Raw genomic sequence first — 25235 nt, forward strand, 5'->3', positions numbered from 1 at the left:
CGGTTACGATCTTCCAGCTTTTACGATCGTCGGGTCGCGAGAAAATTCAACCGTGGCGACATCAATATCGGGAGCGAAGCAACACTTCCGCGCTTCCTGCGCGAAAATTCGCGAATAACAGTTATTCATTAGAACGGTCAGTTTCTCCCCCTAGGCGCTTCGAAATAATGATAATCCACCTAGCGGCCGGCGGTGCCGCCGGTACGGTAAAATTGCGAAGCTTAATGGCGGTAATACCGTCGTGGCCGAGCCTTGTATGGCGTTAATAATGCAGTATATTGAGATTGGTTTCGCGAAGCTGAGGAGGGGGAGGGCTCGGAGAACACCGAGGCAGCCAGAACCACAGGGACCTGACCTAGGCATCTGCCCAAGTTATTCGCCCCGCTTTAATAATACATGGACGCGCCAATGCGCGGACTCTGGGAGCCTAATATAAAGACTAACTCCGCAAACATTGTATTTTATTCGGGCGATGCGAAACACCCGAGCAATTCCCCTCGAAAAACATTCCCTATTACTTGACTAAAGTCCCTTATTTGTTCGTGCTCGGTTAAATAATTCTTTAGAAAATTTAGAAAATGTCGCGAACACTTTGAAATTCTCTCGACACTGTTTAAATGTTATCGACGTCGAGGCTCAAAGATACAAATTATTGTTTACCCGTGCCGAAAGACGCGTGATATATTGCCTTAATTTAGATTGTCCTTTTCGCACTTTGTCCCCCTAATTTAACATTATTTTCTTTCTTTGAGTGAGACGCACCCCTACGGCACCGCTTTTCCGTTCGCGATTCAATATAGTGAAGAAAGTGAGAAAGCACTTTGAGATTCTACGATTTGGGAATAAAATGTAGATAATGAGTTTGCCTTCGCGTGGAAATTGTTAGAAGATCGTCCGCCCGCAATATCGATTTTCGAGTCGTCGAAATGCATGATATTCAATAAGATTCTCACCTTCATTGTTGGCGCTGCTCTTGATCTCCGTCGCCTTCGGTGCCGCCGATGGCTTCGGAATAGCTGAAATAAAAATCGTTCGTCTTTAATGACGTCGTATAACTTCTTAAATATCGGCCAATAAATTTAACTCGAACTCCGCCGCCTTATTCATATTTTAACCGGGGTCATCTTATCTCCGATTCGAGCGGCGGGAATTGCACGGGTGGAGGGGGGGGGGGGCGCGGGGAGGGATATAACGGCGAGGATGGCGCGAGACATTTCCTCTCTCGGCGATTTAACCCGTGCCGATTTACTGCTAACATCCGCTCGGCTTTAAATAAATCTTCGACTCGGGCGAAATTAAACAAAGGCTCGAGAATTCGCGATTTATGGGAGTCGTTTCACTTTTAAATTATTCACGTCGCGAAACCACGTCCGCGCCGCGCTATAATATCCCGTATAGCAAACACACCGCGGCGCGGCGCGGCGGGTAGATGCATAACGATAGCGGTCAGAAAAAAAATTGTTTGTCCGGGCACGAACGGGGGCTAGAAAGTGCACGTCAGCTTACGGTATAATCTGATGGATCCCTCCGTCTCGCCCAGCGAGTTTTTGCTAATGCACCGGTAGCTACCGAAGTCACTCGCTGTCAGGTTTCTGATGGTGAGTCTCATGTGCGCGCGGTAGCTGTTCTCCATGATATTCGTGGTGTACTTCTCGTTGGAGAGAATCATCTCGTCTCCCAGAAACCAGTAGCTCATGGCACGGGGATAAGCTTCTGTGTGACAGTCGATCGTTACGTTGGTGCCAGTTGGCGCACCGACAAGCTGATTCGGCACGAAGATCATTGGAGAAACTGGAACGTTAAAGAGAGATTTATTACACCCTGTCTCTTAGTTTTATTTATCGTTACATAATTTCAAATCGATTTTCTATATTACAGTTCAGTGAGCGTGTTAAAATGTATACAAAAAAGATTGCTCGTTAAAATAGGATCTTAATCGATTTTAATCGTGGAGAAAATATGAACTATTATTTGTAGAAACAGAAGTAATAAACTATATGCGAGTAACACGTAACTTTATAACAAGACGCAAGTTCTTTCGACGAACGTAATATAAGAAATTTTGCGATTTTATATGCTACATATGTACACAAAATATATTTTAATAGAAATCGCGTATTAAAGCGTTTACATATGGTAAACGCTTAATTATTCATTATGTAGAATCGCTACGCGATAAAATTAAAGACCGCGCTGCGACGTAACATTGAGTTTTCCCGTAATGCCAGACACGACGCGACGGATCAAGTTTGTATTTTCCGGGATGGCGTTCCGCAAAATGCGCCACGGTCGGGAAACGAGTTGGGAACAAAGTCTATTATGGTTACAAGTCTAACGCCGGCGTTAAGGTTACGCAATGAAGAGTTAAGGCCGCACGAGACGACGTCGCTGCGCGATGTCGCAACGGTTCCGTCTTTACACCCTTCGTATTCCTCGTCCGCGCGGGGCGCGCCCGCGCGCCCCATTCCGAACGAACAATTTTCTAACTCAGCAACTAAACCAGAAACGGCTCCTTCTTCGTTTCGAATTAATCCAACGTCGGATGCGCGCTCGTATACGCCGCCGACGTTGGTGGCAGGCGTGCGCTTTGGTAACGGGTTAAATTAAAGTTGCAAACTCCGCCAGCGAGTTGTATGATACAATAAAGGAATAATAATGCGTTCATAGACGGGCGCCGGGTGTAAAACGACACCAGGTGCCGAGAGCTCGTTATATCTAACGAAGAGAATCATATTCAATGTGTTCCGGATTGATCCGATGATATCGTGCGTTTTTTCGATGCTTTCTTCGTCCGCCTTGGTCGGCTGCAGCGACTTTTAATGGAAAAGAAAAAAAAATTGTCATCGATCGAAGCCTGTTCAATATTATCTGTTCAATGCACGAGATAATAAATGAGATAATGTAGATAATAAATTTAATAAATGCCTAATGAAACGAGATTTTCTCAATTAAGCCTTCCTAGCTCGCCACACTTTCCATCTGTGGACAACGCTGGGCAGAGATATATAGAAGCACAACACACAGTTGTCTGAATACGGCAGATATAAACGTAATCGATGGTAGGAAATACGTAGAAGTGTGCATTAATTAAAGTCAATGGTGGCAATTTGTGGATTTGTGGTAAGCCGGAATGCAACGCCGCGAACTACGCTGATGTACAGGCATGGTCAGGTGATCATGACTCTACGAATGTGCATCGTTCATCGTGCATATCATCCCTCGTCATCCTGACCGGCGTTTTTTGTCATTATCAATTAGATTAGATGAAGAAAGGCATTGTATATTTCAGGTTTTGCGCGAAGAACATAAACACGCGTCTGTACTTTTATTAAAGATTAAATCTAATATACAATAACATTTTTATGTACAAACTAACTCAGCATTAAAATTGAGAGAAAAATTCTAAAATCCGGTTTGAGAGAAAGAAAAGACTATGCGATTGTATTTTATGCCATAACGTGACATATAATAAGCTTTAAAATTCAATAGCCAAACATATATATTTTTTTTATTGTAGACATTCTGAAATATCTTTGTCGAAACTTGTTTAAAAATTAATGTCATTTCTATGCATTTTCAATCGAGCCTTATTGCTCATAATTTATTACGATGATCAAAGTATTTTCGAAAATTAAATTATAATATTAAATATTTCTCTCGAACCTTATTGACGAGCGTAAAATTGTACATATAGCTTACAGTCCGTGGCCATTTATTATAGCCGTCCTCTGTACTTCGGATGCATGCAACTTTAATAATCGATGTAAATAGCGCGCCGTCAATTACACGCTCTTATCGCGAAATCCCGTCGTGACTCAGCAGCATCGTACTCATAATTACACGGCCAATTGAAAAAGAAAGGATATCATGTTCTCATTGCAGCAGCGGGAGATGGTCCCGGCTCGCTTATCACGCTCGCGCACCAGCGGGAACAGCCGCGTGAATTGTCGCGTGTATACCCAGGCAGCAACGTAGGCAGAGTGAAAACGTAGGAAGTAAAAAAATCAACTCGCTAAATCGTGCATGTCTCATCAACATGCCTGATGAAGTAGGTTACTACTTGCAGAGATGGCACACGGAAGCTCCGGCGCCCGGCGCGGCGGCGGCGTGCATGCCAACCGAATTATGTCCCCGTATCCGCGTCGCGTTTTCCTCCACCCCCTCGCTCGCTATGCTTTATGCAGCGGCACAATTTTGCCCACGTTACAAGGTATACGGGCATGCTGAAAACGCGACATACGAGCCGTGTACTACACAACCGTCCGATTGTCAGCGAGAGTTCAGAAAGATCGTTGTGTGTCAACACGATGTCTTTGTCGCCAAAATAAATATACAGGCCTGGAACGCGGTCGGATTCAGCTTCAACTCTTCAACGAGAACTTGGAATAAATCTTTTAACACATCGTTTATTTAGCTCGGGTTATTCCATAACACGGGATAACCCCGAGCTAAATAAACGATTACAGATAGGAGAGCAATTCGCGAAATGAGTTCGAGTGGGAATTATTTTATTGTCTCACGCGGATTTCATTTCTGCATTGATTGTGTAATCGGACTAATGAACTGCAGTATAATAATTCGTATTATATATGTTAAAGCATAAATATACTCAACGTATAAATTCAGTTTGTTATCTCTCGTTCATTACGCCGCTATTTATTTTATTTCATAATGGGCCAACATAGAAGACTGGGTAAGTAGTATTTATTGTTCGATTGGTTGGAATTTACGCAATGTCTCCATCGAAGTACAACGGAGTGTTGCAGCAAATAGTTGTTGGACTTCCAATTCCGGAAGAGAACCTTGACGTCTTACATTGATGGAGCATTCTTTCCATTTTCTGCCTCTTTTTCCTACACAAACTATCTGTTTCTCAAAGTCTATGCATTCTTCTCACATTAAAAGAGATAAATACAAAATTGAGATACGTAATTCGTTGCATCTGCAATAATCTTTTAATATTCAATTTTAATTGTAATTCTGTAAGAAGAATAAAATCATGAATTGTTTAATATAACTAAACGAACAAGAACAGAAATAGGAAAATGTAAAAGAACACTGTCATGAGAATAAGTAATAAGCATACAACACTCCCTGCTTTACAACTTGAAGTAAAATCATAAATATTCGTGTCGCATTTTTCACATAAATTATTATTGCCTCATTTAATTGTACAAAATACACGCAGATTTGTTTATAGTTATAAATTGCAAACACGCATAATAATTGTAAATAAAAAAATGAGTCGCGCGTGCGTAAGTTATAAGATGTTTTTCAAAGAAAGAAAAAAGTTTAAGCCAAAGCAGCAGTACCGATACAACTAATGCAATGCAAAACTATATGTCACCTAGCGTGTGCCGTGTGTGGCAGTTAAAAAATTAATATACCATCATAGATCACTATCATTATTGCGGGTATATGCATACTATGTATAACGCTGACTAAGGTGGCGACAAAAAACCGTAACGTTGGTGCGCCATCGATCGTGTCCGGGGGTACACAAAGGAGAAAGCGAAAGAATTATGCCGTCAATCAGACAATCGCGTTGGAGAATTTTCCCACGACTCGCTCGTGTCATTACGTACGTTCAACTTTTTATAAGGCGGTGCCCCGCAAATCCCTACACGCGTACATTATACGTGTGCCGCGCATCGCGAGGGGGACGCGCGCTATTCAGAGTGCACGGAGACGATCTCTGAAGCGTTCCGCTATGACCCGGAACGCGCCGCATCCGCGCGCGGAAAACCGATGTTTTATCCCGCTCGTCTAAATAAAATATGTCCCCCGCCTCCTAAATATTCAAGAGATACCGCCCGGCCTCTGCACGCCGTACGTATAACGTACCGTTCCTTCTTCCCTCAACAACGATGCAGGCCCGCCCGCGCGCACGCACACCGACGTGCAGCAGCACGTGGATGCAGGCATACGAAGTGACACGAACGAATGAAACGCATAAAAGGGAAAAATGACCAGGGCCGACGGGACGGCTTGCGCGCGGCTTCCAGTATTTCCCCCGGGCTTTCCCGACGGCGTTTTCCCCTCTCCGACGCTCCCCGCGATTCCCCGCGGATCCTACCCTCCCGTGCCTCCTGTTGTCTGGTACTGCACGTATTTGGCGCGTAGCACGTGCGCCGCTGCACAGCAACGTGTGCACGCGCACGTGTGCTCATGTTGTGCAATTCGTGAAATGAAATTTAAACAATACACGACCGACCCGCCGCGCCGCGCCGCGCCGCGCGCCGTCGGATCGGAGATCGCACATAACAAAGCGTGTAAAATTTATTCGATAAATCGTTGCTGGATACGTTCCAGCCACCCCTCGGCAGAGAACCCCTAATTTTCGCGTCGCCGCCTTGAGAAAGCTCGCGCCACGCTCGCGCTGGTATTTGCGATATTTTACACGTGAACAAGCTGGAAAATTAGGATACTTCATGAACATTTGGAGTTCACAATCGCAGCAGTTTGCCGCATCCAATTAACATAATTTATTACAGTAATTAAGTTCCTGCAACACGTACTTGCAACATACCGTGTTCTACATTTTACGATATCGCCATCGCGTAATATCTTTTTAATTTTGTATTGTTGCATATAATCTTAACGTAAATTGTATTACTATTTGTCAGCAACACACTGACGCCACTCTAATAGTTGCGTCATCAAATTTTAGTTTCAATTGGCAAACAATATTATTGCAAGACCTCACGCGCAATTTGACTAAACCCTTGAATTAAATATCCACGTCGTTAAGCGTTTATTGCGAACATCTAGCATGTAACGTTGTAAAATTATAATTATCGCATCGCATATCGTACCCCTCGATCGCTGACTGCATGCCATTCATCATGAATATGTATATAGATATCTCATATTTGTTACGTACAAACGCAGTAATAATGTGCGGTATGCTTGCAACAAACTCACATTCGACATCCACGGTGATCCTCTTGCTGACCGTTGGCGGCACACCATTGGTCGCGATGCAGAGATAAGCGCCCATTTCGCTGCGTGTAATCCTCGTCAAGTTTAATTGCTCACCATCATACAGGGTCACTGAAACCAGAAGCGAGAATTGATTCAGCTTGGTCGAGGGCGCAAATATAGTTTACGGAAACGGGTAGGTATATGCTCTTCGCGTAAGCAACGTTTCATCCTTGTTATCTCGTGAGCGAAACGAGGAAGACAGTTATGCAAATAGTTTGGTTTGAAATTTAGCAACTCACAGCTTTGCGCGATGCACGGACAGCTCTTAACGTTTAGAGTTGAAATTTAACACGCAAAGATGAAATACCTCGCGACAAATCGAGTATCAATGTTTAAGTTAACGATGTAACTGCTAAAAACTCACGTATTACGATTACGTAATGTAGATGATTGCTCCAGTAAGGGATTTAACGCTATAAGGTAAGAAAGCAATAAAGTTACGAGAAATCAGAATACGTTTTTGCCGCGTGATTTATGCCTTCGAATATACTTATGTTAGTCTATTATTAAAGTTTGCAGCGAGATTTATATTTTACAAGTAAGATTGTAGTAAAATTATATGAGAGTCACGAAACCGAAGAAATGCGGAGATTAAGTTAATACTAGGAGTCTCGCTCATTTTCGTCAAACTTATTCGGTTGCGTTAGGATTTTTCTTCCATTAAATTCTTTTTTCGTTAGACCGAGTTCGTGCAAAATCGCCATATGACTGTCGCAAATAGCTCACGGCTACACAAGTATTAGGACCCGACTCGCGTGATCAGGATTTTCGATGTCATTATCGGTGAAGATGTATGTATTGGCTTCGTGTCTATGTTACATCAAACGACGATTTACGAGGAAACTTCCGCTGGCTCTTTATTACGGGGGAAACAACTGGTAGAGGAGTTAATAGAGGACAGAGAAGAGAAGAAGCAAAACGATCGGCACTCCGTGACAAGAAATAGACGGTATGAAGCTATTACCGTTATAGGACAGAAAATGAATCGTTTGCATCTCGAGAAATGCTAATAAAAGCAATTTACTTCGATATTACTGCGCTAGAAGTGCCACAAACAAAAATTTTTTATGTAAAATTTTTAATATGCGATACGTTTTTATAATAATAATAATTTTAAAAAATCCTCAGAACAAAACGAGCGAGTTTTGCAGCTTGTAAATAAAAATTATAATAATGATCATATTTCATCTTCGCGCGACAAAAATTTGTTAAATTGACGCAATCGGTAAATCCGAGATTAGTAATGATATTCTGTCAACATACGTGCTAATAGGTAAACTCTGAAATGATTTATGATATAAGTTTCTCATTCGAATCTCTAACCATATTACGTAATAAAATACACGTAGTCCGTATGTGTGATGGTATCCAAGGGGGATTGCCTTTGGTAATAAATTACTGGCCGATAATCCAATTGATGAGAGAACGAAATTCGATAGACTAAGGAAGAAATTCCTCTCCGACAGGAATCCGATAGAAAGAAGAAGAATTCCTTCTGCTTGTTTAGACATGATATTTACTTCTTTGTATAACGTGATACGTCCTATAGATAAAACTCAAACCCAATACGGTTTCACTCTTCTCGAAAATTAGCAACGATAATTAAACTTTCTACGATCCATATGACATTTCGAATCATATCATTGATATAATCATGCTAAAAGTATCTTTCCTCTATGAATGCCTATACTTAATCGCGAGCTTCGGATTATCGCAAAAGCAATCAACGTCAATCGTACATGCTTAGCGCATCTTCGTGACAATTAATGAAACGAACGTGAGCCATAAGAATGGATTCGAATCACCTGAATCGGCGGTAGCGATACACCTTCTTCGGAGGGGTGGCGTTCATAAATCTTTACCCCGGTTTACTTCGGCTTTGCTTGTCTCCTAGTCGCGATTAACCGACCCCCGACCATTAGAGCGGGCGGCGATGTTTCTTTCACGAGACACATGCCCTGCCAGCTCTACCTTGCCTCGTGCTGCATTCACTGTAGGTCGGACGCAGCGTGCAACGTCGATTGGCAAGGCAAGGCACAACCGATCGATCGACGCAAATAATTGAGAGAACGCTCGAAATCCACGCTTGGAAAACGGCGCGGCACGGCGGGGCGCGGCGGGGCGGCGGCGGCGGCGTGGAGTCTCGTGGATACCAAGTGACGTGATAACACTCGTCCGATAAACCGCCGTTGTTGCGCCGTGAGGGGAACGATCGCCGTCAAATGGTCGGATATCCGCGCGCGCGTAAAAGCGTAAAAAAATATTGACGGAGGATGTAAAAACATATTTCTTCGTCGAGAGCGAGCGCGAGCTCGATTTTCTCGCGGCTATCACGGCGACCGTAACCGGTGAATCCCCATTGCGCACTTCGCTTTCGTTTAATCGCTTCAATTAATACGACGCCTGACCCCGCTGCTGTCGAGATGCACGCCAGGATTTCGACATTTAATCGGATACGAGGAGATAAAACTGCTAGATAGAAATAATAATATTCGTACGATTTAATTTAGGAAAAATTCATAAATTTGATTTTGTTTCTCTCAACGTAGCGTTTAGCTCCAATTCAGCCGAGGAATTTTTCACGGAATAATTTTTTTTTGTGTTCTGGATTTTAATCAATGCATTTAATCAATGGATTTAATCAATCGAAATAATTTTGCTTTTACACCTATGCACCAACGCATTTTAATCATGTTCAATAATTGGATACGTTCATTGTTGAAGATTACCCTCGAATTATTCTGCAAATTCGGGAAAAACAATTATATGCGAAAAAATTTCCGAATATAAAATATATACGATATACCGCACACGTAAAAAAAACCCGAGTAACATATATTTTACACTTATTTATTGATACAATTAAACAGTTGCAGCGCTCAAGGTAAAAATCTGAGACGAAGAACAATAATAATAAATTCTGAAAGCGCAAAAAAAATGAGAAGGGAGGCGAGGGAATAAGTCATCAAATGCCGATGACGATTCTGTAGTTCACCAAATGCAGAGTCCAGAATAAAACATTAATCGATTGATACGCCTCAAGCAAGCCTCTTTTAGATCCCTCGGATGCAATATGTCGGATAAAATATTTGCAATGAGTTTTTGATCGTGGTGGCACACCGGTCCTTTCGATACAAGTTCATTTTGCCATCAACTCATCCGATATTAATGTATTCCGCCGTTCTTCGACGAGTCCGGGAATATTTAGATAGCGGGTAGCTCAAAGCCCGAATGCAAATCGATACATCGGATTGAGCAAACACTGATAGTTATTTTTAAGGACGATTCGCAATGAAACTTTCACTCGGCCGTATAAAAGCTCGCCTACCAGAGACGGAGTGGCGAGAGATATATAAATACATGGACTCTTGCCGATTTTAATTATAGGAGGATATCTGAAAAATATTTTTTGCAGCGCGCAACGTTCGACGAAAACTGAAATCTGTCGAAATTGTCGAGCTTTGTGGAATAATATACGCCAATGTGTATGACAAAACTGTCAAAGGAATTAATAATACATGATAAAAGTGGACGCCCGGACAGCAAAAGAATGCTTTGAATATTCGAATGCACGGCTGATTGTACATACATAAAATATAATGGACATTCATGCAGCCCATGATGATAAAGTTGAAAGTATGATAAATCATCCATCTAAATGTACTTTGTTACAAAACTAATAGATAAGAGAAGAAACCGGCAAAAATTGTTAAAGTGAGATAAATATGCATCTCTAAGACCGCTCCATACGTACTTTTTGTTCCTCACTTCTCTACGTATAGGTATTTTAGAATCTCTCATGATACAACATCAGAATATTAAGGACATAAATATTCATGGTGTACTAGATTAGTTCTATAATTATCGCAATTTCTGTAGGCGATTTTAACATGTATACAGATATATGTATGTGTTGCTACTAAAGAGAAGAATATTTTATTTTATTTCTATATATTTTCACTCTATTTGTAATATTTGCTACTATTAAAGATCCCGATTGACGAAAAAATTATGAAAAGTTAATTATTCTAATTTATTCTAATTAATGTACCTATATATGTTCCAAACAGGTATATTAAGCTATCGAAGCCAAATTATCAGAACATAAAAAATAGCAAATAATTAGGAAATTAATTCCATATAAAATTTTTTATGTTCTGATAATTTGGTTTAGATAGCTTAATATACCTGTTCCAAACATCGATATCACATTTACACATGTAGAAATGTAATTTTATTTTCAATGCAACGAGATTACACTTGCAAGTTGCATTTATCCACATTTGCATTCTCTTCGGTAATCGGCTCATAAGTCAGCCTTAACATGTCCATTCATCGCGATTTATCTTTATTCAACATCTTTCCATTCCACAGTTCGCCCCTTGACGCTCAACCATCGACCGCGGCCAACTAACGTTTCTCTTGGCCGGTGCAGCGCGAAATACCGGAAGCGGTCGCGCGGGAAACGACGATATGACACGTATTAATAAAACGACGAAACTAATCCGTGAAATTTTACCACGTCACTATACCAGCGATGACGCGCGGGCACGCAAAGGGTATTAAATAATATTACGAACTATACCGGGACTCTGGATACGTATGCACATGCATGCATATGTACCTATCTACCCTGCCGAAAACTTGGAGGATAGTGCGGGCGCGCGAGCGCGGTCCCGGTGCTCCGTCATGAATTTGTATGAAGCTTTAGAGGGGCTCAGATGCCCCGGAGCGCGGCTTTGCAGATGTTTGAACAGAAATTCCGGCCTTTTACGATCCTATGCGGTGCGGCGGTGCGGCGGTGCGGCGGTGCGAGCGGGACGACAGACATGGGCACGGGAAAAGGTGAGAAGGCGGACCCTGCGGAGGGTGAAAGGTGCAGATAGAAGGGATATGAAAGGCTCTCAAGTGGCCAGGCCAGACGAAGACGACGCCGCGACGGGTCGTGATGAAACTGTGTGTAACGAAATAGTCAGACGAGAAAATTGCGTCGGATACCGGGATTATAAAATAGGCCGTACTCCTCGACGCACATTTGCGTTGACGTGCAGTGCGGACTTTGAATGGAAATATTACCTGTTAAAGTGCAAATATTAGAACTGCGTAAATATTGGATTCTTTTGAATAGCCAAAGTGACAAGGAAAACGAATCTATAGTGCCAATACTAAAAATGAACAGATTAAACAACTTAAGTTGCACAACTGAGCGTAGTTTAACTTGTAATTATTCGGTTCAGGATATAGAACGCAATTGCTAATTTGAAGTCAATGTAATTTCTACATGTATCCTCGCTACTTAATTTGATTAATTATACAATTTCGTACAAGTTCGAATAACTGCTCAGTCTCCTCATTTACACTATCATTTATATCATTGTAATCATTTTTATACTTTACAGAATAATTTTTATAGAAATAAAATGAGAAAAGTGACCGGACCCTTTCTTAGTAAAGAATAGACCTTTTAGCGCAAAAGCGTTAACAAATAAATATCGTCTCTGTAATATCCAAAATGTTGAACAACTAATTGCAGACAAAGGCATTTAATTACAACATGACGCGAAAGTAATTGGCACTAACTAATAGTCTCTTTGACGTCATCCGACATCGCATCGTAAAATAAAATCGAGCAATTAACGCTATAAAAAATATCGCAAATCGTATTTCTTGAACGTTGCATCGAGCTCATAAAGTGCGACAATTTTGTATATAATTATACGAAATTGTATACACAGACGTTTGTCAGCGGTCTGTAATGCATCACGCTAACGGAAACCATGTTTGCTTATCACGAATGTTTGCAATCCATCACCGAAATACAAACGGTAAAGGACGGTGTGGTTTTACTCGACACTGCAAATTGACGCGTGCTAGAGCGCGATGCTTTACGACAGCATGCTTTCAGGATGATTTAAAATCCTCCTTATCATCACTCTTCACTTTGAAAACGCCACGAGTAAAATATGTGAAGACAAAAAACGCGACGGCGATGGACTATTTGTAATATGAAAATATGCCGATAAAATTTATTTATCTCGTACTTTGGACAAACAAAATCAGAAACTGCAAATATATTGTTTTATATATACATATATACACATACGTATTTTCATTGCAAGCCTCAATGTACCGATGAGCCCATATCGCATAAATATCTAAAACGTGTATTTACCAACGATAAAATTTCAATATTTATTCGAAAGGTAGTCTTATCGCACAAATAACGTACATATGATATAGGTATACATACATATTGCGCCACCCAGATATCTACCCAGATATATATATATCTGAATATATTCAAGATAACAAATAATCCGGACAAACATGGAATAAATCAATAAAATTTCATATCATCGATTGTTATTTGTAAAAAAATAATTTTAATTGTTAAACAAAGGGTCTTTTAAAACAAATTTAGTGACGGAAAGGGGTAACATTCTCCACGATATTTGTCCGGCTGCCCGACGCGAATAGGTTTCCGCGTTTCTGTTTGGCATTCGATAGCAGTAAACCGACATAATACATTTCGACGATTACAAGGATCGATCCGGCTGGAAGACGATGTATCGGTTGGTGCAACAGCCGGCCGTCGGCTGGATCAGGATGTAGCCGAGGAGTAGTCGGATAGTACGATTAGCCCGAGCACGGTTATAAACCGTTCCAAGTGGCAACCGAGCGATTAATTTTCCGGCTTGCCGGCAATTGACTCTCCTTGCACGACTCAAACGCAGTCTGGGACAACGGACTACACGTGCTACTAACTGTTTTATAACTGGATCACGCAATTGCACGTAATGGCAACTCTGTTACGAGTGCAGCTACGAGTATGTGCCGCTATTATTGAAGCTATAGCATTGTCCTAACGTTAATTGGCCGGACTACTAGACTGTTTGAAATCTGGAAATTCATCGGTTACGGTTCTTTCGCCGCCAATTTACAGAAATGCAAAGGTGTATTTTGTTTTTGCGTAATTTTATAATAACCTAACACTTAGGTGAACAATCACCTAATCACTTGATCACTTGACTTGTTAGTGACTAGTAACGTTGTACCCGGAAAACGTACATAAATAAATATTATAATAATTATCAAGAAGACACGTTCGTTTTATTCATTTACTTATTTCGTGTAATTATTGATAAAATTGTTGAACAACACACGCAATATGCCAAATCATTATTTCTCATATTTGCGAAAATAATTACACGAGAAGTTTGTTATAGCTATTAAAGACAAAAATGTAATAAGAGGATAAATAAGCTATATAATCAAAGAGCGCGTGCTTGTCCTTTCGTTTTCCGACGAACTCATGAAACTCGATAAATCAGCGAACTATAGGCAAACTGATTTGAAACCACTCCACTACTAATATTCTCTTTCTATAGGAAGCGCTATTTCCGCACGTGACTCCATTCAATAATCAAGCCGGGGACACGCTGGAAATTCCTGAAGGACCCAATTTCACCGTAAAACTCGATGAATTAAAACTGGTCCACGTAGCGCCGACGCTACCTCCTGGGGGAGGATGTCGCCGTCCGGATGTCAACGTGTCCCAGATGGCGTCGACATTAACCCATGAGAAACGTGCGCGAGGACCAACCGCCGTGTTACGGTCAGGAAGCCGCTGCGGTTTCGGCCTTCAGATCGAAATGTCTCTCCGGGAGAACGCTAACAGGATGCACATTCACCAGCCGATGACATTTCACGATCACAATGTCACAATTGAGTAGTTTCATCCCGGATTCTAACTGTTAAAGAGACTAGATAATAAAAATACTAAATAATAAAAACACAACGTAATATTAGTAATTTTTTGATGGTAACATTATTATTTTATTCTTGTTCAGTTTCACGAAAGTATTCGTGCATCATAAAGGCGAAAATTTTACATCACGTATTTGATTCTCGTAACCAATTCTGTCATTTAATTCACATTAATTTAATTACTTATTAATTTAATTTAATTATTAAATTTTAATATACTACCATTTATTTACAGCTGTACATAAATATTTTTTTCGGCTGAATATTTATGGCGCGCTGTCCAATTACCAAATTTTAATTAAAATGTATCATAATTGTCTGTTTTTTATTATTCGTTATACAATTATTTAATTTTATTGAAGTTAATTAGTTACAATAATAAGCGAAACAGGACACAATCAATTAGAAAAATTGCCATTTAAGGTCCGGGCTGAATCTTTTAGCCTAATAATAATATATTGTGAAATTTGTATGTTTTCTCCAAACTCAGTAAATTGCGCGCCGATTTTTTGTCGACCTTTCTTTGTCGGAACAATAAATCCACATATTTCACAGAATATTATTATTAGGCTATCAAGATCCCTTCCAGCCTGAACTTTAAATGGCCTTTTTTTAAATTGATTCTTGATTAGTTACGTTTTTAGAGTTTAATGATTTTTGTCATAATTTCTATTGACTTGTAAAAATTCCATTGACATACTTTCGGCAGCGCGATAGACTCATAAACTCTCGATAAGTAAAATTTTTATCGAGAGTTTCCTTCTTCGGTTTGCGGTCACAGAATATTTGTGGTTACGGAATATCGGGGCATTAGCGTTCCTCTTCTCGTTCTTCGATTTTGATACGAAAATACAACTGTCACCGAATTTATCGTCACGCTTGAAGTAAGTAAACATCCTCGAACAGACTCGTCCATCTGGCACATTTGTGGGGTTGAACGATCCCGATTGTCGGAATTTGGAGCTCAGCCGAAGCCGTACGGTTCTGCCTATCAGTTCAGCAGTTCCAGCGCACATCGTGAATAACGCAGGAAGCTATGCTTCCGAGTGGAAGCCGTCGGGTAGGAACTGCTAGACCGCTATTTCACGAAATTAATTGAATTACGCCGACGGAGCGTGCAAAGCCGGGAAACGTTGCGTCGGCTCTTCTTCGTGCATCCGAGTGCCTTGTAAACAGGAAGTACGTTCGAATTGCATTCCGTGCGACAAAAAGCACGATCCCGAGGGACAGCGTGTTTCCTCGACTTCCTTGGATATCGCTGAGCGCACACACGCAAGAGAGAGAGAGAAAAAGAGAGAGAGAGAAAGAGAGAGAGAGAGAGAGAGAGAGAGAGAGAGAGAGAGAGAGAGAGAGAGAGAGAGAGAGAGAGAGAGAGAGAGAGAGAGAGAGAGAGAGAGAGAGAGAGAGAGAGAGAGAGAGAGAGAGAGAGAGAGAGAGAGAGAGAGAGAGAGAGAGAGAGAGAGAGAGAGCTCGCCTCGATACTGTCGATAGAGACGGCAGTCCATGCACGCGATCTCGAAGAGCGATCTGACGAGAATGTGCATGCAAAAAGTTGGGATTACCGTAGTCGAAGAAGCGCGATTACGCTGGAAGTTTCTCCGGTCATTTACATAGTACGTTGCATCCGAAATGGCTTAATCCACGTACTGTAAGCGGACTGATTCTGTTTGCTTAGGTTTCGAGGTAACGACGGTTGAATGACCGCACGAGGGTGGGTTCAAAAAGAAAGTGAATAAAGAAGCGCAATCTTGCTAACAGGACATTTTAGCCGACTCTACTTTCCATCTTCGCGTTCGTGGTTTTCTTTTCACCGAGGCAATTTCCGCTAATTGAAACGTCCCACTCATATTCCGACTTTCAGTTACAAGTTGAAAAGACGTTTGAAAGGCGTGTGATATAAATGAAGTTATACATGTCAAAGTGATATTTCTCTTTTGATTAATATTTACACACTTTCGGTCGATGCTATCTTGATATTTATACAGTGGCAGAGGTTAATCCTTGACTTATGTTTGTAGGGCTACGTTCGGTAACGTCACCCAGGTACACACGGGTATACTTTCTTCTCCTTCTAACTCGCTGAGACAGAAAGAGAAGGGAGTATACTCGTGTGCACTCGGGTGACGTTTCCGAACGCAGCCTAAGACATCTCGTTGGACCTTTTTTCGCGCCATTTCACTTACAACTGAATGCGTCGCTGCTAGCCTCAAATGTCAGAGACAAAAGAAAAGCAGCAAGAAAAGACGAGTCGCAAAATTAAGAGTACACGGACGGAGCGTCTAGAGAAAAAGCTATATTCAATACATTTTGGAATTTTGAACATTTCGAATATTAAATATTTGTAACTAAACTTGCCCAGTGAGAGATGTGTCCACCCCTTATATATATTTATATAAATATCAAGTTCTATATTCTATAAAAAAATTTCGGCAAAATAACAGATTCTACAAATTCTACAAAAAGCGAGTCGAATAAGCTTGTTCGTTTATTATTCTCTAATACTAAAAAATAATACAGATAGATTTTAGAAAAAAAATATTTATCTCAAAATATGGCAATGTGAAAGTATTAAAGTGGTTGCTCAATGCATTTTGCATAATGACGGATAGTAGACGTCTTTTAAAGACGTCAGAGCGCATTAACGTCAAATGTATTAAATGTCAGTTATTTGTATCGTAAGAATTTTAAATCGCGATTCCTAATAAGTTACTAATTGCTTTTTACATACATGCAATCGCAAACTAGGGCAGAAGAATAGAATCAGTATGTCGGCATCGAACTGTCAATCAAGTACTTCCTTGAAATTTCGGATTCAATTTATCCTTAACAATCCCATTAGGGAGTCTCCACGTCGATACCCTGGTACAGCAGGAAACTTTGGTTTTGCCTCGAGCTGGACAAAGTGCCGATGTAGCTTGTCTTGTCTCTTACTGCGACTGACACTTTGGCATGACTCGACAACGTGGAAATCACATTGTCTAGTACGCGTAACGAGCACCCTCATATACCTAATGTAACTTCACGTGCACTACACGCGCATATGAGCACACGTTTGAAAACGAAGCAACAAAGTATGTACATACATGCACATAGAAACGCCAGATAAATACACGTATACATATATCTAATGTTAATGAGCAAATGTATACGTGCAAAAATATACGAGGTGTCTTGCTTAATAAGCACGTTTTAACATTAATATTTTATGATTTAAGAGTCAGAAGTTTTGCTAATTAAAGACCTTATTATTTTCTATCAGAAGAGAAGTAGTCACGGACGCGACTAATGAGACGAATAGTACACAATAAATATATCAACTATCTTCAGATTCCAGAATGTTGCGTCACAGGGACTTTTCTCAATTATCTCTCGTACATAGTCAATATATCTCGTTATTTTTCACAAATAATTGTCCCTAATTATTCTCGTGCAGTAAAGAATTTTAACGTTAAACACAAAAGAGGTTAAACATAGAGAAGGTCTAAGTTATTATCAGCGGCAATATCGATGGCGTTAAACGTTACGAACTGAAACGCGAGTTACACCGTGTACATATGCGTGTAGATACGACGTAAAGCAGCACGTGAGACGCGTCGTTGTCGTCGAAATGTGTGCGCGACCGAACTTGGGCGCTCGTTAAAAGTTACCGATGCGTCCCCGAAAGTGGATACGAAGTCCGATAACTCGATCTCGGCGCGCAGCACGACGTCGCAACGGACGAGCTAGACTGCTAGATTGTCGTTTCTGATCGTGACATCTCGAGATTCTCTCTCCCGTGCTGTTCACCCTGTTATTTGTTGACGGATCAGACGGCGCATTGTGTCGCCGGAAGATTCCATGTTACGCAACACGTGTGGCTGTCGCAGTGCGTTAATTGCTCGCGTACCGTAATCGAATGATGCTCCACATAATGCGAGACTGTGATTTGTCTGTTTATATTTGTAGAGGAGATCGGCAAAAATATAAGAGAGAAAAATTGGAAACGTTCGTGGTGTATAATCCTGTATAATTTTTTTTTTTCGGAGAAATATTAATACTATGAACGTGTGGTGATGCATATGCATTTATATCTCATTGGAATGCACGTAGCATTCTCCTATCTGTAGATGCATAAAATTTATTACAGGGGTTATATCTCCTAAATTATTAGCCCCATTTATTCTAAGCACGCGAAGTTAATATTATCTCACAAAGATAAAATGGCAAGTGAAATATCTTTAAATATCTTTCACATTAAATGCATATATTAGATACATTTTATTTTTATCAAAGTTAAATGTAATTTTTCTTTGTGGTTTAATTGTTTGCCATTTAATAACGTTATCCCTGTTGGTTCCTCATTTCGCTTTGCGAAGGTATCTCATGCTATCTCATCAAAATCATTCGAATTACGCGGAGGCTAATTGCTGACAAGGTAAAATGAATAGCTCGAAAGCTGTTCCGAGCAATTTATAATCATGACTGGTGCGGAGCCGTCGTGGCTATTCTATGGTGCATTGCGGCGCAATATACACGGATACAAAGAACGTAGAGTACGCTCTTAGCTCGCAATCCTTCTGATTCGCCTGAATTATATCTGTATTTAACCTATTATACCGCTGGTATTAAGGGAATAACAGTCTATCGTTGTTTTTCAGAAGAAAATTCACATAGGTCGGGGATGCGACGGGATTTTGAGCACAAAGCTAGGACGAAGCGCGGCGTTTAATTAGCGTAAACTTCGTTGCGTTGTTAAAAATGAATACCGCGAAGGATTTATAAGGATGCAGAAGTATACATGAGAGAGCACATACGTTCTATACTCGCGAACGTCGGTGACATATAAGAAGTTTAAACTCGCTTTCAACAAATTTAATCGCGATAACTCACGATTGATTAAGTATTAGATTATTTCAGTCACGTCGAAAATATCTTTCCAGAAATTTTCGTAATAACTACATAATTGCGTGTATAGGTGGCATTAACTAATTGTTACTAGTTCCAAGTAATTACGTGAAATTCGCTTCAATATAGATCGCTTCACATGAGAAAAATAGATAAAGTATGTGCGCAAACATTTTCTTTATTTGTCAAGTCTCTAATGCAGATTAGTATATTATATGTAACATAGATTTATCATAAATATATAATCTCATAAAGACTTACCTTTTATAGAGAAAGTTTACTCTTTAAATTTATTGCGTAATCGATAGAACTCGCTTCGCAAACACTTTTAATAATGTCTGCATATTTTAACGAGCACTAAACGAGACAAAATTCCCCTAAGAAATTAACCGCGTGAAATTTTGCTGCTTCAGTGTCTCTAAGCCTCTCACAAACGCGTTCTCCCGCAGCGGTAACAGCGGTATTACCAGCAGCAGCAGCAGCAACAACGAGGGATCCTTTTAATTCAGTGTCGGAATCACGCCGAAGGAGACCGTCGCGTATCTTTAGTAACCAGTGCATATTTCATAGATGTGCCGTGTATGCGCATAATTTTCAAGCGACTGCTCTTACACCCGCCTGCAGGCGCGTCTTCCACCCCCTCCGGCGCTCGCCTATACTACGGACCCGGCTGTCCGCCTCGCTGACGGACGTTCTCTCCTCGCAGCTCGGGGCAGGAGCTGCTCGCTGCTTCGCGTCCTACTCCGCGAAGGGCTGTGAGAGAGTTGATTAATCTCTACAATATTTAAGAAGCGCCGGGGTCGAGAGCAAAAAGCCTTCCGCCCGAGCTTTACGGAGATAGCTTTCCTCGTTATATAAATCCCCCTGGCTAATCCGCTGTTTGCATCGATGTACCTCTTGTGTTTTCTCTGCGGTATCCCTGCCTTCTTGTTCCCCCCATGATTGTTCTCCACGATGCGTCGCTCGCATGGCAAATACATCACCTTAATGGATTTCTAGGTGTGTCCCCAAAAGAAGCTTCTTAAAAGTTCGATTTTTCATACTAGAATGTTATCAGGAAATTTTTTATCAGAAAATCAGATATTATTAACGTAATATCGCAATAGTATCAGAAGCTTCTGTAGAAAAGGTAACGTTAGACTATTAACAGTTTAGGCGGTTATAACAGCTGCTATGAATTTTATTTATATTAAATACGAGAAATATACGCGAGAACAAGAGATTATCATGATTATCTGGCATCTGCAATAAGTTGCGGCAAATATTTCGCGATTAAACGTTAAATGAAATGGGATAGTTTTATATCGGAGAGTATAAAATATACGGGCGCGGAATTATGATAATCCGTGCGATCACGCGTACATAATACTTTATATATATTTACAGTATATTACTTGTAATTCGAAGTTCAATTCGACTGATTTATTTTTAACGTTACTCGTGGCGTAGCGAATTTAAATATATGACAGCTCTCAAACCAATTAAGTTAATCCGCGTAACGATTTCACGAGACAATTTCAGTGCAAGTACGTACGCGCGAATAATATGCCGCAATGTCCCTTTACGTTCAACCAAATATTTATGCGAGTGCCATGTAACTCGATGAGATGCGGGATCGCGTCGCAGATTGGTAGATAGAATTGTGCGACGCGGCAATTGCGTTACCCAGTTTATCGTATCCCGTGACGTTAACTTGCGGCCACGTGCCCACCAGGGGATTTTGGCATGGCGCGCGCATAACTCGCGCGCTTTAACAATTATGAGTCCGAACGTGCGGATTCAATAACGGCGCGCCCCTCGAAGTATATACTTACGGTAACAAGTTACATTATATAGAATTGTCGCCTACTTGTGCGAATTACTCGAGATAGACGCCGAAGGCGCACCGTGTCGACGAAAGGAACCGCGAAAGCAGATAATTGTATTACTAATCACGCTGCAGATGGAGCAAACCTGCAGAGTTTACTCGGCCGCAATAACTCGCGGTGGTTGCGGCCATTAAAGATTTCACGTTGGCACGTTTCTCGCGAGAGGAGAAACGTAATGCGTTTAATCAATAAATCGATAGTACATTGCCAAGTGTACCTACGAAAAAAAAAAAAATAGTTTTAACACCGTACAGCGCGAAGGGTCCATTTCGAAAAGCGCATCATCGGTCAATTACGACGTCTGTCACTCTCGCACCTCTCGCTCATCGAAATAGCGCGACAGAACGGAGAATAAAAAATCGCGAGATTTAATTCAATCAATCTGGGTTAAAAAAAAACTGCGGGCCGGAGAACTGACGTTTAACACAAAAAGCGCGACACCGAGCGCGGAATTATTGAACGTCGAACAATATCATGTATGGAATTATTAAATGGCGAAACTCTATTCCACAGCGTAATTCTATTCCGGGCATGAAGAAAAGATATAGAGAGAGACCTAAAGGACATCCCGCGGATGCCCCAACTACCAGAGAGCAGGCGATAATTGCATTGCTAATAGCACGACGGCGAGTGGGTGGGGAACTTGCACAGTTTATCGCACTTTATTGCTTTACCATGAGCGTCGTACCCTCTGGGCATTCTCCGATGGCGCGTATGCAGTTTGCCCTGTTCTGTCCTGAAGCTTAACGCTCAATGTGCAAAGACGATAACGGCTAACGGCGTAACACGCGTGGAGACATAATGTAGATATTAGATAAACGCGCGCCCCGCGCGCTTTACGGGGCTATCATTGCCACGATTTACTGCTCTTGATGTTGAATACGATGCCGTAACTTTCTTCTTTGGCTCTGTTAATTAGTTATCTGTCGTCTATGATTTATTACGGAGAGCGGAAGAAGAAATCATCTCGTGATATTCCGGAACAAGTGTATGCAACAGTAAGTGCTTATATGCCCTTTAATTAATACGTATTACTTGATTATGAGTACTAAAAATCTTTTCGTACATTTGTGTAGAACTCTCCAATGTTCTACCGGTTGAATTAGTACTGTAATGTTTATATTAAATAGAAATCATATTAATCCATCCGAATCCAGGATTAATGTAACAGAGATAAGCTGAGATTCATAAAGTAAGATATAAACGTTAGGGGTGAAGCGCAATAAAGAACTTACAGTCGACCCGATGAAACAGATAATATCTTTTTTGCAAGTTTCTATAAAGATCTTATTTGCGACATTAATCACGAAAGCAGAATCTAAAAGCCATAAAAGTTGATAACACTAACACGCAAGAAAATAATTATCGAAAGTCTAATAAAAACTTAAGTTGATTCACGTGCGGCTGTCACATGAAAAATATTGCCGTCTGAGTGTCCTGAATTTCAATCTATCTAGGGCGAAGTCGGAGTAAACACGGAGAAATTCACGACGCCACTCGGCGGTGACAATATAATCACTTTCCGACTATCTGCGTTAAAGATTTTACCGCGCATTTGTTCATTAATTCTCAAATGACTGATTCATTTGAGAATTAATAAATAAATGCACGGCAGGATTGATGTTTTGTATTAAGCATGGTGCATTTTATCCGTTTCGTGGAGATTTGTAATGCGCACGATTAAATAATATAATTGTTTTTGTCGAACAATTAAATATTTGTCCGTACATTTCCCCCGGCAAACCTATCTGCATACGTATATGTCGTTGCGGAGATGCGATCGGACTGAGTGTGGTGAAACTCCTCGTAAATCGGATTATCGGAGAAATCCGAAGGAAACGCGAAATTGCTCAACCGATAAGATGCGGCTTTTTATTTCGCATTTTTTAACGCATCTCGGACTGGACTGCCTAATGTGCAAGCAGGTATCTCTACGTTCGTAATTGATGAAAATTTACTTCGAATTTCTTCGATTCAGCAAACGTCCGTCGATCTGCTGCTTGAGCGAGACGTCGATGCCAAGACTCGTGGGACCCGAAGAAAAACGTACGGAAGGAGAACATCCTCTTGTACCAAAAATTACTTTCCGTATTGAACTTCAGCTGCATTACAAATACGCCCGTTTCCCCTTGTAAAAGTACTTGAAAGTTTCGACTCGCGTAGACAAGGGATCCCGAGACATCGTAAGGGGGAAACTCGTGGAATCGTTTTTAAGTTCGTACATAAGCGAACAAAGAAAATTCTCCAAACGCTCGAAACAAAATATGTAATTCGGTGCAAAACATAATTAAATAATCAAGTGTTAAAAAAATTTATGATATATATATATTTACTGCAAAATGCGTGATAGAAATACATGTAAAATAAAAAGACTAATAAAAAAATAATAGCATGAAATATTAAAAACTCCTGTAAATATTTATACCCAAAAATAGCAACGGTGTTATTACAATTTTGAAAAATGATTTAAATTGATCTATTTTAATGAAATGTAAAACTATCCAATAAATAAATAATACGATCCCAATAAAGCTACTAATATAAACCGAAATTATTTGTGTAAAATCTAAAATCGCGTACGTTTGCAACTTATAACTCTTTCATCTCGAGTGAACTTACGAATATCGCTTCTTCGAGTTAAATTGACTGAAATGGATACAAGACATCACGAAAACCGTGTGGAAGATAGATTTTCGATATTTTACGTGCAATATAAATCGAGAATAATCACTCGCGTTACAGCGGCACAGAAAATAATTTAATATAACGACGTACCTTTGTGATGTTTGTTGATGCTTATTACTTGACCATCTTCTCGCTTCCACATTAATTTCGGCGGCGGATATCCGTCGGCTTTGCATGTGAGAGTAATGTTCTGATGTTCTCGAACTGCCACAGAGCTCTCCGTAGAAAGGGAATCCAATATATTCGGTGGCACTGGAAGACATATAAAAGAGCTTTTTTATTCGAAGTTTAACCCGTAACGTTGTGTGATTAACGTTCGTTAAATACTCCTTTTAATGCAAAATTTATTTCGGATAATGTAACGTGAAAATACTTTTCAAATGCATCGCGACAATTAAATAGAATAAAATTATTTTAGATTAAAATAAATATTTAGTTACTAACATGAATTTTGCTGCATTATAAACTCTTATGCCATTGCTTATTTTCTTCATATTGCACGTCACATTGCAATTTATTATTATTAGGAAATGTACGTTTTGTATGTAAATTATTTAGAACAAGTTATTTATAAAATAATTGAAGTTATTAATAAAATGATATTTACCAACGACTTGAAGAAAACCCACTTGGCTTATCATTGGATTGGTATTTACTTGGCACATATAATATCCCCGATCATCCTGTTGCACACTATTAATATGAAGCAGCCATGTTTTCTGATTGTCATGCGACACGGAAAACCTGGGTACTTTCACGACCACATGCTTGTGAATAGTGAGCAACATTTGACGACCGACGTGGATCCACGCCACCTGAAAACAAGAGGAAAACAAATATTTAAAGGTATATTGTTAAATAACTTTATACACATATACAAATGTACATTATGCCAGAATTATAATGTATTTCTAAATAAAGTATATATTTTTTATAAATAAAATAACGCTCCTCATTTATAACATTTTCTTAATGTTTCTTATAAGTTATATTTAGTTGCGTTACCAAGTTTGATATTACTATTTCATAAACAGCAAAAGTAAATGA

At 40.3% G+C, this 25235-nt stretch overlaps 1 protein-coding gene across 1 annotated transcript in view; it reads right to left on the minus strand.

Annotated features, from left to right (window-relative positions):
• Positions 1-24999, minus strand: part of LOC139770771 (lachesin-like) — a 56504-nt gene extending 31505 nt beyond the window's left edge. The window contains exons 1-5 of the mRNA XM_071702953.1: positions 24796-24999; positions 24279-24440; positions 6925-7053; positions 1507-1791; positions 954-1016 (exon numbers count right to left, since the gene is read on the minus strand). Coding sequence (XP_071559054.1) covers positions 954-1016; positions 1507-1791; positions 6925-7053; positions 24279-24440; positions 24796-24976 — 820 coding nt within the window. The 5' untranslated portion in view covers positions 24977-24999. The remainder of the gene's footprint in view (positions 1-953; positions 1017-1506; positions 1792-6924; positions 7054-24278; positions 24441-24795) is intronic.
• Between the last annotated feature and the right edge of the window lie 236 nt (positions 25000-25235).

This window comes from Temnothorax nylanderi, unplaced genomic scaffold (assembly GCF_030848795.1).
Source record: "Temnothorax nylanderi isolate EJ_2023f unplaced genomic scaffold, tnyl_v1.0 TNYL_tig0032_pilon, whole genome shotgun sequence".
Lineage (NCBI taxonomy): Eukaryota > Metazoa > Arthropoda > Insecta > Hymenoptera > Formicidae > Temnothorax > Temnothorax nylanderi.